General features: G+C 33.2%; 3 protein-coding genes across 3 annotated transcripts; 2 read left to right on the top strand and 1 right to left on the bottom strand.

The window, feature by feature from the left end:
* Window positions 1–195: 195 nt before the first annotated feature.
* LOC145613233 (uncharacterized) lies at window positions 196–3,893 on the bottom strand. The gene is made up of 3 exons (XM_081668296.1): window positions 3,764–3,893; window positions 1,534–1,704; window positions 196–784 (listed from the first exon to the last, which is right to left on the bottom strand). The coding sequence occupies exons 1-3, from the start codon at window positions 3,863–3,865 to the stop codon at window positions 701–703; spliced, it is 357 nt and encodes a 118-aa protein (XP_081524422.1). The 5' UTR covers window positions 3,866–3,893; the 3' UTR covers window positions 196–700.
* Window positions 3,894–5,693: 1,800 nt separating this feature from the next.
* Window positions 5,694–7,101, top strand: LOC145613231 (histone H3.3). Its single transcript, XM_081668295.1, has 5 exons — window positions 5,694–5,764; window positions 5,883–5,980; window positions 6,314–6,390; window positions 6,506–6,596; window positions 6,711–7,101. Exons 2-5 carry the CDS (start codon window positions 5,909–5,911, stop codon window positions 6,879–6,881), a joined length of 411 nt encoding a protein of 136 aa, XP_081524421.1. The 5' UTR covers window positions 5,694–5,764; window positions 5,883–5,908; the 3' UTR covers window positions 6,882–7,101.
* A 2,015-nt stretch (window positions 7,102–9,116) lies between these two features.
* On the top strand, window positions 9,117–10,445 carry LOC145614423 (histone H3.3-like). Its single transcript, XM_081669479.1, has 5 exons — window positions 9,117–9,160; window positions 9,322–9,410; window positions 9,564–9,640; window positions 9,836–9,926; window positions 10,031–10,445. The coding sequence occupies exons 2-5, from the start codon at window positions 9,339–9,341 to the stop codon at window positions 10,199–10,201; spliced, it is 411 nt and encodes a 136-aa protein (XP_081525605.1). The 5' UTR covers window positions 9,117–9,160; window positions 9,322–9,338; the 3' UTR covers window positions 10,202–10,445.
* Window positions 10,446–12,437: the final 1,992 nt, after the last annotated feature.

Raw genomic sequence — 12,437 nt, 5'->3', positions numbered from 1 at the left:
GTTAATTACAAATTTACAATGACATAAAACTTCCTTTGACTAAATAAAAGGGGAAAATTATTATGACCAGTTAAAACTCTAATTTCCCAAATAAAGTAATTACAACAAACTATGGGGTCCCAAGTATAGTAGAATACGTCTTACATATGCTAAGATTAAAGTGATTTCCATTTTAATTGAAACTTAGTGTCAATATGACTCATTTTTCCTTTTAGCTGTGCATCACTTACTAATCTTATAGTCTTATACTGGTAAGATTAAAAGAATCATATTCTGCACTTTTATACTTTCACTTAAAAAGGGTTCAAAACAGTGACATGCCTCAATTTACTTGAGAATATACAAATCATTGTACCTGATAAAAGTAAAGGAAGTTATGGAGTACAACATTTCCGAGGGGGAACTGCTACCTACAGAAAAATTAAAAAAATCTCGGTAATATAGAAGTTCTTCAGAGTGGCGTGACATAAAGCATAGCATGGGTGGTCCAATGTTCATCTTCTTTCCCAAAGGCTGAATCGATCCAGGATTTGTGCAGCATATTCAAAACTAATGGTGCAAGTGCTAGAGCAAAAATTGGCAAAAAGTATCTGATTGATTGCACGTGACTGGCTGTCTACAGCAGTATAATGACTAAGGTTATTGCTTTCTGATGTGCACCCAAACATGGAAGCTGCACAAAGCCATCAGACACAAGCATCTAATCGGTGTTTGTTTTCTTCTCTACGCTTGATTTAGTGAGTATGAATACACCGACTACAATCAGCAAGGCACCTGCGAACCACTGTTGCCAGAATCGAGAATTACATAGTTTTCAATAGCACATTAGCACGGCAATAATAAAAAGCATTATACAAATATCATACGCATTTATGATGATTGACAAGATTTAATATGGACAATGCATGAAGCTGTGAAGTGGAATCTGGCTAGAACACCAGACATCCAAAAGAAATTGAAGCACAGGTAGTACCAGTAGATTAAAACTTTGAAAAATATAGCTCAACAAATAATGACATGTACTAATGATGATAACTAAGATGTGTGATTTTTACTTTGTTCTTAGTTGTGCAACTATGGCAACGAGTTCTCGGGGTTAAGAGTCTTAAGAACAAACTCCAGAGTGTGGTATTTCTTTGTTCTACATCTGTCCAGTATATTATACAAAATTGAATCTCATTGATCGACACAAATAAACAGCTTCAGTCAGATGGGAAATCAAATCAATGCTTAGACTAATCCATTGGAACTATAAGACCAAGCAAGTTCATATAAATATAGTTCATATTAATCTTTAGTTTATCTAAAAAGAACTATCAGATTATATGTTAGTTACTTTCCATGAAGATACCCATTTTAAAAGTGAACTAGGATAGTTAGCTTAATATGAGGAAAACATTGAGCATCAATAAATCATGGTCAAAGTCGTCAAACTAAAACCATATAATTGCCAACATGGTTTTTCCAAATATGCAATGCATAAAAGAATATATATAGAAGAAAGGAAATTCAAAAGAATGAGACTTTCTTTACCTTGGTTGATAATGTTTCTCCAAATAAAAAGAAACCGGCCAGACCAGAGGAGAGGAAATTTGTAGCAAAGTTTGTCACTGTAGCTTGCAAAGATGAAAGTGCTCTAAGGCTGTTGACGTAGCATCCCCACATTGTCACATTAAACGCAATTACAAGGCTATATTTGACAAGCTGGTTACAAAATTATCCACATTAGTTACTGTTTAAGTTTCTTATAAATTACAAACTTGGGTTCAGCAACAACGCAATGCTCAATACACAGACATGATTTCACCATGATAACAAAAATGACACCCCGGCCCAAATACCCATTACCCAGCACAGCTTGATAGCTGCAAGTATAACACACAAGACTATATTGGGATTGCCTTGCTTCATTGCCTATTTGCCTTAGCTAAAACTGGAGAAAACTAACCAAAAACAAAGTTCCATTAGAGATGATGTTACAAACTAGAGTGTTGTTCCTACATGCCATTTCAGACCAATTTGTATGATATGCACATCTACACCACATCAGGTTTATGCGTCAGGAATGAAGTATCAAACCCTCATTGGTGTGTATCATCACTCATCAGGATGAGAGCTCTATTATTGCAGTAAAATAGGGTTTACATTATTGTAGCTTCATTACAATGCATACAGTAACAGAAATGAGGTGTAAGGGAGCTCTTCCCATACAAACCAGAAGAGAGAGAAAAAAAATAGCGTAATTGACTATTTAAGCTAATGGACTCCAGAGCTTAAAATAGAAAAAACTAACTGAAAGTTGTCAAATCCACAAGCTGAGCTGGCAAGTAGAGATGAGATTCATACAGCAGGAAATTAAAATATTGAGGCAACTTGCAGCAGAACCCAAAGAAGTATCATAGGGTTCAAAAATCACTAGCAAGCAGGAATTCAACATCGTTAAATAAAAGTGTACCAAAAAGTTTTTGAGCTAAGGTAGCAATAAAAGCCAAAAAGAAAAAGGGAGGCAGCTTGGAATATATTTTCCAATGAAGAATTAGAGTCAACATCTGGGTTGGTAACATACTAATATTGGAATCGTGTGATACACGATTACTAAGCCAAACTTAGGATCACTGCTAACTATTGTGTTGAAAGGCAAACTAAATTCTAACTATTCATCCTCTAATTCTTCCTGTGCGCTTCTAGGTAGGTTATAAAGAATAAGCAAGTAAGCTCCAATTTACCATCTTTATGCTCTCTCTTTATCAATGTCATTTTCTTATCAAATTATCCATAATATACTCACTTCCAGCTGAAATAAGTTGTCTACAGCCTATAAGTCTGGAGACTCATGACCGTTGAAGCAACTTGTTTTGGTTGATAAAACTAGTTCTATGCAAGCTGCTCATATAGTCATATGTTATTGAGATAAATTCTCTTTCTACGTTCCCAATTCCCATCATTATATTCCATTATATTACATTGAAGATCAACATACTTATCTTGCCATATTCACTACTACTATCATGGCATACATTCAACAGGTATGACCGGTTGCCCAATAAGTTGCCAGTGATCTGTGATGCCAATGTTTCACATTTGCAGGCATTGCCAAATTGCCAATGCTTAGCCAATATCTGGCTATGGTACTTCCCATATGGTATTTTGCCTGGCAACTAATTTCATACGGCATAAATTAGTATTACTGATTTTTGTGATATCACCTTAAACATCTCTTGTTAATGTCCATTACAGCGCATCTTAGCCTACAACAAAGCCCCGCGTAGAGCACCAACAGGTAAGATCCTAGAATAGAAGGAAGCCAATCGATCTTCGAGTGCATCACCAAAACAAGCCAAATCTCTCAATGCGACAAACTCCAATCAAAACCCTCACAATCAAAGCCCTTTCCATGTCAAAAAAACAGCAGCATTTCAATATTAACCAGAAATTATTGATGTTGTCTACTTAACAAGGTCAGAACAAAAATCAAGCTCCAATATGATCTTCATTGCTCAATTAGATCCCCCAAAAACCCAAATTTTCCGAACTAAATCAATCCCAGTCTATGAATTTGCACAGAAACAGAATTCAGCAACTTGGATGACCAAATTCACATACCAATTAATAAATTTGTTCCAAAATATTAAGCAACTTGATTTGTTCAATTTTTCTCAGAACCTAATCTAATTAATCAAAACCCCATTATAAAATCACAAGAAAATACACTGATGAGTAAATTATGACAAAAAATAAGTAAAAGAAGGAAAGAATTTAACACCTGAGAAGAGAAGAACTTTGCGGAAATGGCAGCTAAGGCTGCGGTAAAGCCCGCTGCTACTGCCCATGCGTAACCTTTGCTTTCTCTCTCCCTACTTTCCATCTATGTCTCCAAGCTGCTGGGATGTCTCAAGATGTGATCCCATCAACTCATAGAGTCATACGAGTAATATGTCACTCCAGTCAGGTAAAACTGACCCATATCCGTTTACCCGACTTGAAAGTCAAAATACTACGGTACTCTTGTTACGGATTTTATTGGACTCAACTCTAACCAACCTCACCCAACCTAAATCACCCAACAATCAAAGTGATTATATCATTAAAATAAGCATGTTTTAATCCGACCCAAATCCATAATCAACTCGAAACAATATGACTCAAACATAATCGGCTAAAACTTTAATACGGAGTAATTTGATCATAAATTTTTGTTAATCTATTATAGCTAATATAGTCATGTAATTTTTTGTTGAATTCGTTTCATTATATATTTTATTTTACGAAATTAAAAGTACATGTGTTTTAAGACTCATTTTTGAGATTGTGAAAAATCAAGCGGGGGTAATAAAATTAGATGGAGAAAGTGTTAGCTAATAAGCTAGTTTGATAAACTAACACGTCCCCATGGATTACCCATTATTCCCATCAATAAAGCTCAAGAGTCCTAATACTCCTAACAGAAAGTAAGTGGTTGTGTTGCCAATTGAATTGTCAAATTGTATGGGGTTTTATATTCGAAGTGAGTCAAGTTGTTTGGTTAATTATGAAAAATCACAACCACGAAAATTGTTTTTACTTATTGAAAATAATTAGCAATCATTTTCCTCCATTTTGTGAAAAGTAGTATAGCTTTAAAACTCACTTATGATGTTCATGGACTCATGATCCCGAATTGCTTAGTGATATAACAGCATTAAACTTGAACTTTCTATAGATTAGTACTTTTCTATATGTGAATTTGAATGTCAACCACCAGACGGTGTGCAGCAATGTTGATTGTTCAAATTACATATGCTTAGTGATTTATATCTAAGATAGGTTATCATCTCCCTTGTAGAACAGTTTTAGACAAATGCAATGTGTAGTTTTAGCTGTTGGATTCACCTTCTTCATATTTGATTACTCACTTATGTAGCATGGGAATCAATTTACAAGTTAGAGTTATGATTGGTTACATGACCTATTAACCTATCTTCAATTTTTAACATATGCTGAATGATTATTATCTCTTAACCAAATCTAATTCAAACTCTAATAGTCTCGATTCTCGAACAAAAAATAGGATAACCTCAAAATAGCCCAATTCACATGACACATCTATCACTTATGAGAATTTTTATACTTCTTAAAATTAGTTAAACTAAGCATATGGTCGTTATAGTTCGACATATTACCAACCCTGACGCTGATATTAAAAGGGAATATAAGTACTATACTAATAACCCACAATGTAGATAGTAAACCTTAATGATAGTATTAGCTTTTCACTCAAAATCCAAAAAAAAAAAAAAAAAAAAAAAAGTGGAGGCTGCTTTTCATTGAACACCTGGGCCTATGCCCATCCAATTGAGATTTAAATTGGAAATATTGAACAAAATGAACGTGGCCCAAAGTTCACATTTAGATCCATACAATTACGTAAATCATTAACCAATCTCACAATTACCGACCTACTAGAGAATTAATCAAGATATAATTACTTCCGTAGTTAATTACTGTGATTAGATAAAAGAAACACAAAAGGTGTTACTAATCCGCTCACTCATAAAACCAACCAATCAGAACTCAGTATCTCAAACATCAGGATCGATGACGTGTCAAGATGGACAGTAACGATTACGTGTCCATGCCCCCCACTTCCACCCCCTTCACATCCAACAAATCCGCACCCCTTATTCTCTCTCTTATAAATACACTCTCAATATCAAATTCCCAAACTACATCAAACCAATTTAATTAATTCCTGCTTCTTTCAAAAACCCTAATTTCCGATCTTCAGGTACAATCTCTCCTCTATTCTGCTCTATCTCTCTTATTCTAATTGATTTCTTTTATTTGATGTTCTTGTTTGTTTGAATGTTGGCCGATTTTTGTTAATTTCTGGGTTTTTTCTGCAGTTTTTTTGATTGAATTTTGATTTCCAATGGCTCGTACTAAGCAAACTGCTCGTAAATCTACCGGTGGTAAGGCTCCCAGGAAGCAGCTTGCTACCAAGGTATTTCATCTTTCTAATGGTTTCCTCTGATTAATTCGTTAAATCATTTGGGTTTTCTTCGATTTAATTCAATTTGTTAAATAAATTGGGTTTTTTTTTTCGATTCAATTTAATTTGCTTTGAAATTGGGGTTTGTTTTAATTCAATTTAATTAAGAAATTGGGGTTCTTGTTTCAATATTCAATTCAATTCGTTCAAATATTTGGGATATTTTTCGATTCAATTCAATTCGTTCAAAAATTTGGGGTATTTTTTTCGATTCAATTCTATTTGAATTAGAATTTATTTGGATTAAGCTCGTTCAATTTTTGATTGATTAATTTCTTAATGAAGGCTGCTAGAAAATCAGCTCCAACTACCGGTGGAGTCAAGAAACCTCATCGTTACCGTCCTGGAACTGTTGCTCTTCGGTAAATATTCAATTTTGTAAAATTTATCTTTAATTTAATCAAATTATGTTTTTTATTTTTTATTTTATCAAATTATGAATTCAGCTAATTATTCTAATCTATTTTTGATAATCAGTGAAATCCGCAAATATCAGAAGAGTACTGAGCTTTTGATCCGCAAACTCCCCTTCCAGCGTCTTGTTCGTGAAATCGCTCAAGATTTCAAGGTAAAAATCAATTACAATTCAATCAAAATTGGGAATACAATGAATTGTTGTTAGTATTATTTGGAATTTGGGGATTGTTACTGATTAGGGTTTTGTGTTGTTGATGATGAACAGACTGATCTGAGGTTCCAGAGTCACGCCGTATTGGCACTTCAGGAGGCAGCCGAGGCATACCTTGTAGGTCTCTTTGAGGACACCAACTTGTGCGCCATTCACGCTAAGAGGGTGACCATCATGCCCAAGGACATTCAATTAGCTCGTCGTATTCGCGGCGAGCGTGCTTAAGTTGATTGAAGAAGGATGATGAGTAGAAGTTTTTAGGATGAGTTTGATAGATTAAGTTAAAGATACAGGAACATTTAGTGGGTCTGTTGGTGTGGTGGTGTATATACTCTATACCTGCTATTGGATACATGTTTTATGGTTTTCGGATTTGTTTTGAACCAATCAATTGAATTTTTCAAGTTATTGCATCTGAATTCATCTCAATCACTCTTTTGCTCTCTGTTTTGTTTTGTTGGTTACATGATTGGATGTTTGATTTTGTTCACTATGTATCTCATTTACTGCTATGTTTTGTTGTAGTTATTCGATGATATTGTGACATGTTTTAGAATTTGGTATAGTTTATGGCGTGATTGTTTGATTTGTTTCATAAGTTAGAGTTCTTCCATGGTATTTGAGTAGTTTTACTTTTACCCTGTTTGTTACAAATCCCATTAATAGTCAATGCTAAGGAAATTCAATTCAATAAGTTGTTTCAATAAGTTGTTTTTGATATAAAGCTAGTTTGGGTTGTATGTACTGGTACAAACTAGGAAGTAGTAAGCTTTGAAGTTTTCTGTTGTACAGAAGCTGATGATGCAGTTGATGTACATGCTACACTACGTTCTGGCCTCTGGGCTGTGCGATGCGTGCATTTTGGCTGACTTGTGGCCGAGGACTCGGTTTGGGCATATATGTGGTAATGTAGACAATGTAGAGTGTATGTAGCTTATGGGAATGCCTTAGTGAGATCGTGGGAAAAAAAGTAAAGAAAAGGGGTTCATTTTTAAGGTCACGTGAGAGGTCTAACATCGGAGGAAAACATCAATTACTGTTGGATTTTGACCTTAACGTCCCTTCAAACAACTAGAGAAACTTATAGGGTCCTTTTAGACCACTTTAAACATATAAGGTTTTTTCTAAACAAAATTTTACTCCAACAAGGTTGTAGACTTTCGGTATTTTAAGCTGGAAATTTCTATAGTTCGTTTGAAAATGTATGTGTGGTGTATAATAAATTACCACATCCTTAAATTTTGTTGCAAATGTTTAAAACTATGAAGGTTTGATCCTAAGCCTTAGGATTAGACAGAAGCAAATACTCCAACAAGGTTGTGGACCTTCTAGTACTGGCTAATGGGTACCTTCACAATTATGGACGGCTAGCTAAAATGGATCAATATGCAATATTTCATGTAAAGGATATTTTAGTAAATCACTTTGGATTACTATATTGCACATTGTTGTTTTAATTTTAATCTTAGTTTTAATTTTGATTAATTTTCCCAATGGCTAAAATTTTTTCGTTAAAAGTCTTTCGAACTTAATCGTCAAAATTCAATAAATAATCTCAACCATTGATAGGTTTGACTTTATGGTAAAAACAACTAAGCATGTACTGTATAATGTATGTATCAGATTATTTGCAAATAAGATGACCAACAATAATTCAAGTTTCTTTGGCAAATACTGGAGAGGTTTTTTATCATGTCAAATAAAATTGTTGTGTACACTATAAAGTTGCAAATTTGCAATATTTTTTCAATAATAAAAAAATATCCAATTTAAGAGAAGCTAGGTCAATATCTTGACCTCATGAGTGATTGTGATTGCATATATTAACAATAGATCAATTAGAAATAGTAACCATGGCTACAATTTTATTCCATTGCAAAATTATCCTTTGATTTGTGAAGTTTTGAACCTCAAATCCCAAAGCACATAAGCGGAAGACTTATTCGTTATGGAGGCGCTTACACATTTATGCATCTAATCGTCAATGAAAGAGTACATACCATGTCACTTTAAAATTGAATGAAAATAAACTCCGTTATAATCATTTGAATGAAACATTGCAATAGTACGTACATAATGAAATCGGACCAAAATTCAATATTTAGGTCCAATTGTCCAAATAATTGTTCTGTCAAAAAAAAAAAAAAAAAAAAAAATCCAAATAATTGGATAAAAACCGTTACCTTGCTCCTGACTCAACCAAGAAAATAGACACTCACAAAAGAAACACAAAAACATCAACAAAAAAACCTTAATCCGTGTCTTCCATAAACCAACCAATCAAAACCCAGTAATCAGAATTAACTTGATTATTCGGATTAGTGACGTGGCAAAAATTAGTTATTATAGCCACGTCTTTCCATACAACCGCCTTACCCCCTCCATTTTTGAGTCTCCTATAAATAATCCCCAAACTCCATACTCGCATGCACTCTCATTCTCAGCTGCACTCATAATTTCTCAAATTCCTCTTTCTTTTTTCAACCCTAATTCTCCGATTTTAGGTATTAATTATCTTTCTCTTCTTCTAATTCTTCCTCATTTTCTTAATAATATCGATCATATATAATCTTATGATATGTTCATTTAATTTGTTCTTAGTTTGTCACGAGTTTATTAATTCTAGTTTGATTTGTGTTTGTTTTTTTTATAAACTTCTTTGAAGTTTTTTGGGTGTTCGAAATGGCTCGTACTAAGCAAACTGCACGTAAGTCGACTGGTGGTAAGGCTCCTAGGAAGCAACTCGCTTACAAGGTACATACTAACATTCATCCATCATACATCATAATCTTCGATTTCTAGGGTTTTGTACGTCGATTTAATTTGTAATTACGATTATTTGAATTTTGTACTTTTTTTTTAAATCTATTCTTTTCAATTGATGATTTGTACACGATTATTTCCAAGGCTGCAAGAAAATCTCCTCCAAATTCTGGTGGTGTTAAGAGGCCTCATCGTTACCGCCCCGGAACTGTCGCTCTTCGGTAATTTTCATGGTTTATTCTAGTTCAATTACTAATTTCATGATTTTTTGTAAAATGTTTTGTTACGTTTTAGTAATTTCTAATCTTGATTTTTTGTTTTCTTTTAAAAAAATTATTGTAATACATTAATATTGCTAATCAATGATTATTTCTTAAGTTTGATCAATTTTTTTTTTTTTTTTTGTGATGATGTAGTGAGATTCGTAAGTACCAGAAGAGCACTGAGCTTTTGATCCGTAAAATCCCATTCCAGCGTCTTGTTCGTGAAATCGCCCAAGATTTTAAGGTAAAATTACAATGAACAACTTTATTAAAATCTTGATTTTAATATTAATGATTATTTGAAACTGATTAGGGTTTTGTATTGTTTTCTTGAATGAATAATAACAGACTGAGCTGAGGTTCCAGAGTCACGCTGTGCTGGCTCTCCAAGAGGCGGCTGAGGCGTACATTGTGGGCTTGTTCGAGGACGTTAACTTGTGCGCCATTCATGCTAAGAGGGTCACCATCATGCCTAAGGATATGCAGTTGGCTCGTCGTATTCGAGGCGAGCGTGCTTAAAAGATTCAACAATCTAAAGGATCAAGGATGTAGTGTTTAGCAAAGTGTGTGTTGAATGAACTTTGTATGTAGGAGTTGTTCTATGTTAGTGATATATGGCGTAATAATGGTGTATAATACATTCATACGTACATGCATACGTACATATATACATTTATACACTTGATAGTCGATATGTAGCTAGTTGAATAATGTTTTGGATATTAATTTTTGCATTTTATGTAGTTGAGATAATAAGATTGTATTAGGGAAGTCTGCAGTTGTTTTCAACAATTAAGTCAATAAAATTGCTTTTAGTGTAGTTGCTCGTGTTTGCAATATTCTTCGTATTTTGTTGTTTGGTTCGTTATTGTGTGATTTTATATGTTAATTGATTGATTTAAATTATTAGGTGGTTTAATAACTTGAACTGGGCAAAGGTTTAAAGAATGTGTGACATGTACAATGACTTATATTCTCAATTTTATGGGAATGATGTTACAATGTTAGTGTGACGAAATGTTATATTTGAGTTAAAATTTGACAATTGACAGAAGCTTGTGATGGTAATGATATAATTTTAATCATAATAACACTTCAGTAGTAAGGTTTGAAAGTTTTTATTGTAGATGGCTAAATATATGTTTATATAAATTTATTAGTTGGAATTAATACATTATCATTACTCCATCTAGAGCACATTGCGCATGATTGTGTACTTGTGTTTCCGTTGGTCTTATATGATCTCTCACACTAAATTAAAAGTGTGTATGTCAAGTTGGAAATTTCTTCAATTCGATTGAAATTGTATATGGTGTATAATATAAATCATCATAGCCTTAAAATTTGTTACGTAAAGGATATTTTAGTAAAATCCCTTTGGATTACTACATTGCACATCGTTGTTTTGATTTAATTTTAATTTTATTTTTATAAAATCAATTTTCAATGGCTACAATTTTAATTCTTTGTAGCCATTATAATTAGTCTTTCAATCTTGACCGTCAAAATTCAATAAATAACCTCAACCATTTGGTAGGTTTGCCATTATAAGCATGTATGTATGAGATTATTTGCAAATAAGATCGATGATCAACAATTTGATTTTTGTAGGCAAATGGCGATTGTATGGTAGTTTGTCTGCCACTACTGTTGAAATCAACAATGGCTGGCCTGGAGTGGATTCTGATCATCTTTCTTTAGCCTTTCTCCTCTAATGCCGCCCAAACTTCGACTGCCCTAATTTATGGTGGCCAATGAATCTCCATCCCAACGTGCAAAATCTGAATTGATTCTCATTTCATTTTAATATCTCTATGTTATCTTTGATACCAAATAAAATTGTTGTGTACACTATAAATAAAAATTGCACATTTTTTTCAATGTAAAAAAAAAAAAATCCACTTCCTTTCAAAAAAAAAAAAAAAAAAAAAAAAAAAAAAAAAAAAATCCACTTTAATAGAAACTTGGTCAATATCATGACGACGTTATGAGAGGGTATGAATGAATATATTAACACTGAACGGTATAGATCGATTAGAGATATTTACCCCGGCTACATTTGTATTCTATTAGAAAATTATCCTTTGTTTTGTAAAGTTTTGAACCTCAAATTCCAAAGCACACCGACGAAAGACTTAATTTGTTATGTAATCACACCATCTAATTTTCAATGGTACCAAGTACCATGTCACTTTAAATTGAATGAAATAATGATAATAATCACATGAATCAAACATTACAATAATTACAACATTACATAATGAAATCGAACTAAATTCATTATCTAAGGTCCAAACAATTCTGTAAAAACCGTTACCTTGCTTCTCACTCAACCAAGAAAATAGACACTACTCACAAAAGAAACACAAAAACTACTCTTATTAAAAAAAAAAAAAAAAAAAAATCCTTAATCCGTGTCTTCATAAAACTAACCAATCAAAACTGAGTAATCAGAATTAACTTAATTATTTGGATTAATGACGTGTCAAAAATTACGGTTATTATAGCCACGTCTGCCTTTTTCTCTCCAACCGCCTTACCCCCCCTCCATTTTTCAGTCTCCTATAAATAACCCCCAAACTCCATACTTCCATGCACTCTCATTCTCAACTGCTTCATAAATTCTCAAATTCTTCTTCCTTTCTTCAACCCCTAATTCTCCGATTTTAGGTATTTAATTATCTCTCATTTTCTTTTTAATATCTATCAGTATATCATAATCTTATGATATATGTTCATATAATTTGTTCTTAGT

This window comes from Chenopodium album, chromosome 25, assembly GCF_948465745.1.
Source record: "Chenopodium album chromosome 25, dcCheAlbu1.1, whole genome shotgun sequence".
In the NCBI taxonomy this organism is placed as follows: Eukaryota; Viridiplantae; Streptophyta; class Magnoliopsida; order Caryophyllales; family Amaranthaceae; genus Chenopodium; species Chenopodium album.
The sequence above is the reverse complement of the archived record's forward strand: the minus strand, read 5'-3'. Positions and strand labels throughout refer to the sequence as shown.

What these genes read in the sequence shown, in the direction of transcription:
- LOC145613233 (XM_081668296.1), bottom strand. Translation starts at nt 3,865, where the DNA reads ATGGAAAGTAGGGAGAGAGAAAGCAAAGGTTACGCATGGGCAGTAGCA. An exon ending in CAAAGTTCTTCTCTTCTCAG is followed by an intron (nt 1,705 to 3,763) that starts GTGTTAAATTCT and finishes TTTTGTAACCAG; the next exon opens with CTTGTCAAATATAGCCTTGT. An exon ending in GAGAAACATTATCAACCAAG is followed by an intron (nt 785 to 1,533) that starts GTAAAGAAAGTC and finishes TTCTGGCAACAG; the next exon opens with TGGTTCGCAGGTGCCTTGCT.
- LOC145614423 (XM_081669479.1), top strand. Translation starts at nt 9,339, where the DNA reads ATGGCTCGTACTAAGCAAACTGCACGTAAGTCGACTGGTGGTAAGGCT. An exon ending in GGAAGCAACTCGCTTACAAG is followed by an intron (nt 9,411 to 9,563) that starts GTACATACTAAC and finishes ATTATTTCCAAG; the next exon opens with GCTGCAAGAAAATCTCCTCC. An exon ending in CCCGGAACTGTCGCTCTTCG is followed by an intron (nt 9,641 to 9,835) that starts GTAATTTTCATG and finishes GTGATGATGTAG; the next exon opens with TGAGATTCGTAAGTACCAGA.
- LOC145613231 (XM_081668295.1), top strand. Translation starts at nt 5,909, where the DNA reads ATGGCTCGTACTAAGCAAACTGCTCGTAAATCTACCGGTGGTAAGGCT. An exon ending in CCTGGAACTGTTGCTCTTCG is followed by an intron (nt 6,391 to 6,505) that starts GTAAATATTCAA and finishes TTTGATAATCAG; the next exon opens with TGAAATCCGCAAATATCAGA. An exon ending in AAATCGCTCAAGATTTCAAG is followed by an intron (nt 6,597 to 6,710) that starts GTAAAAATCAAT and finishes GATGATGAACAG; the next exon opens with ACTGATCTGAGGTTCCAGAG.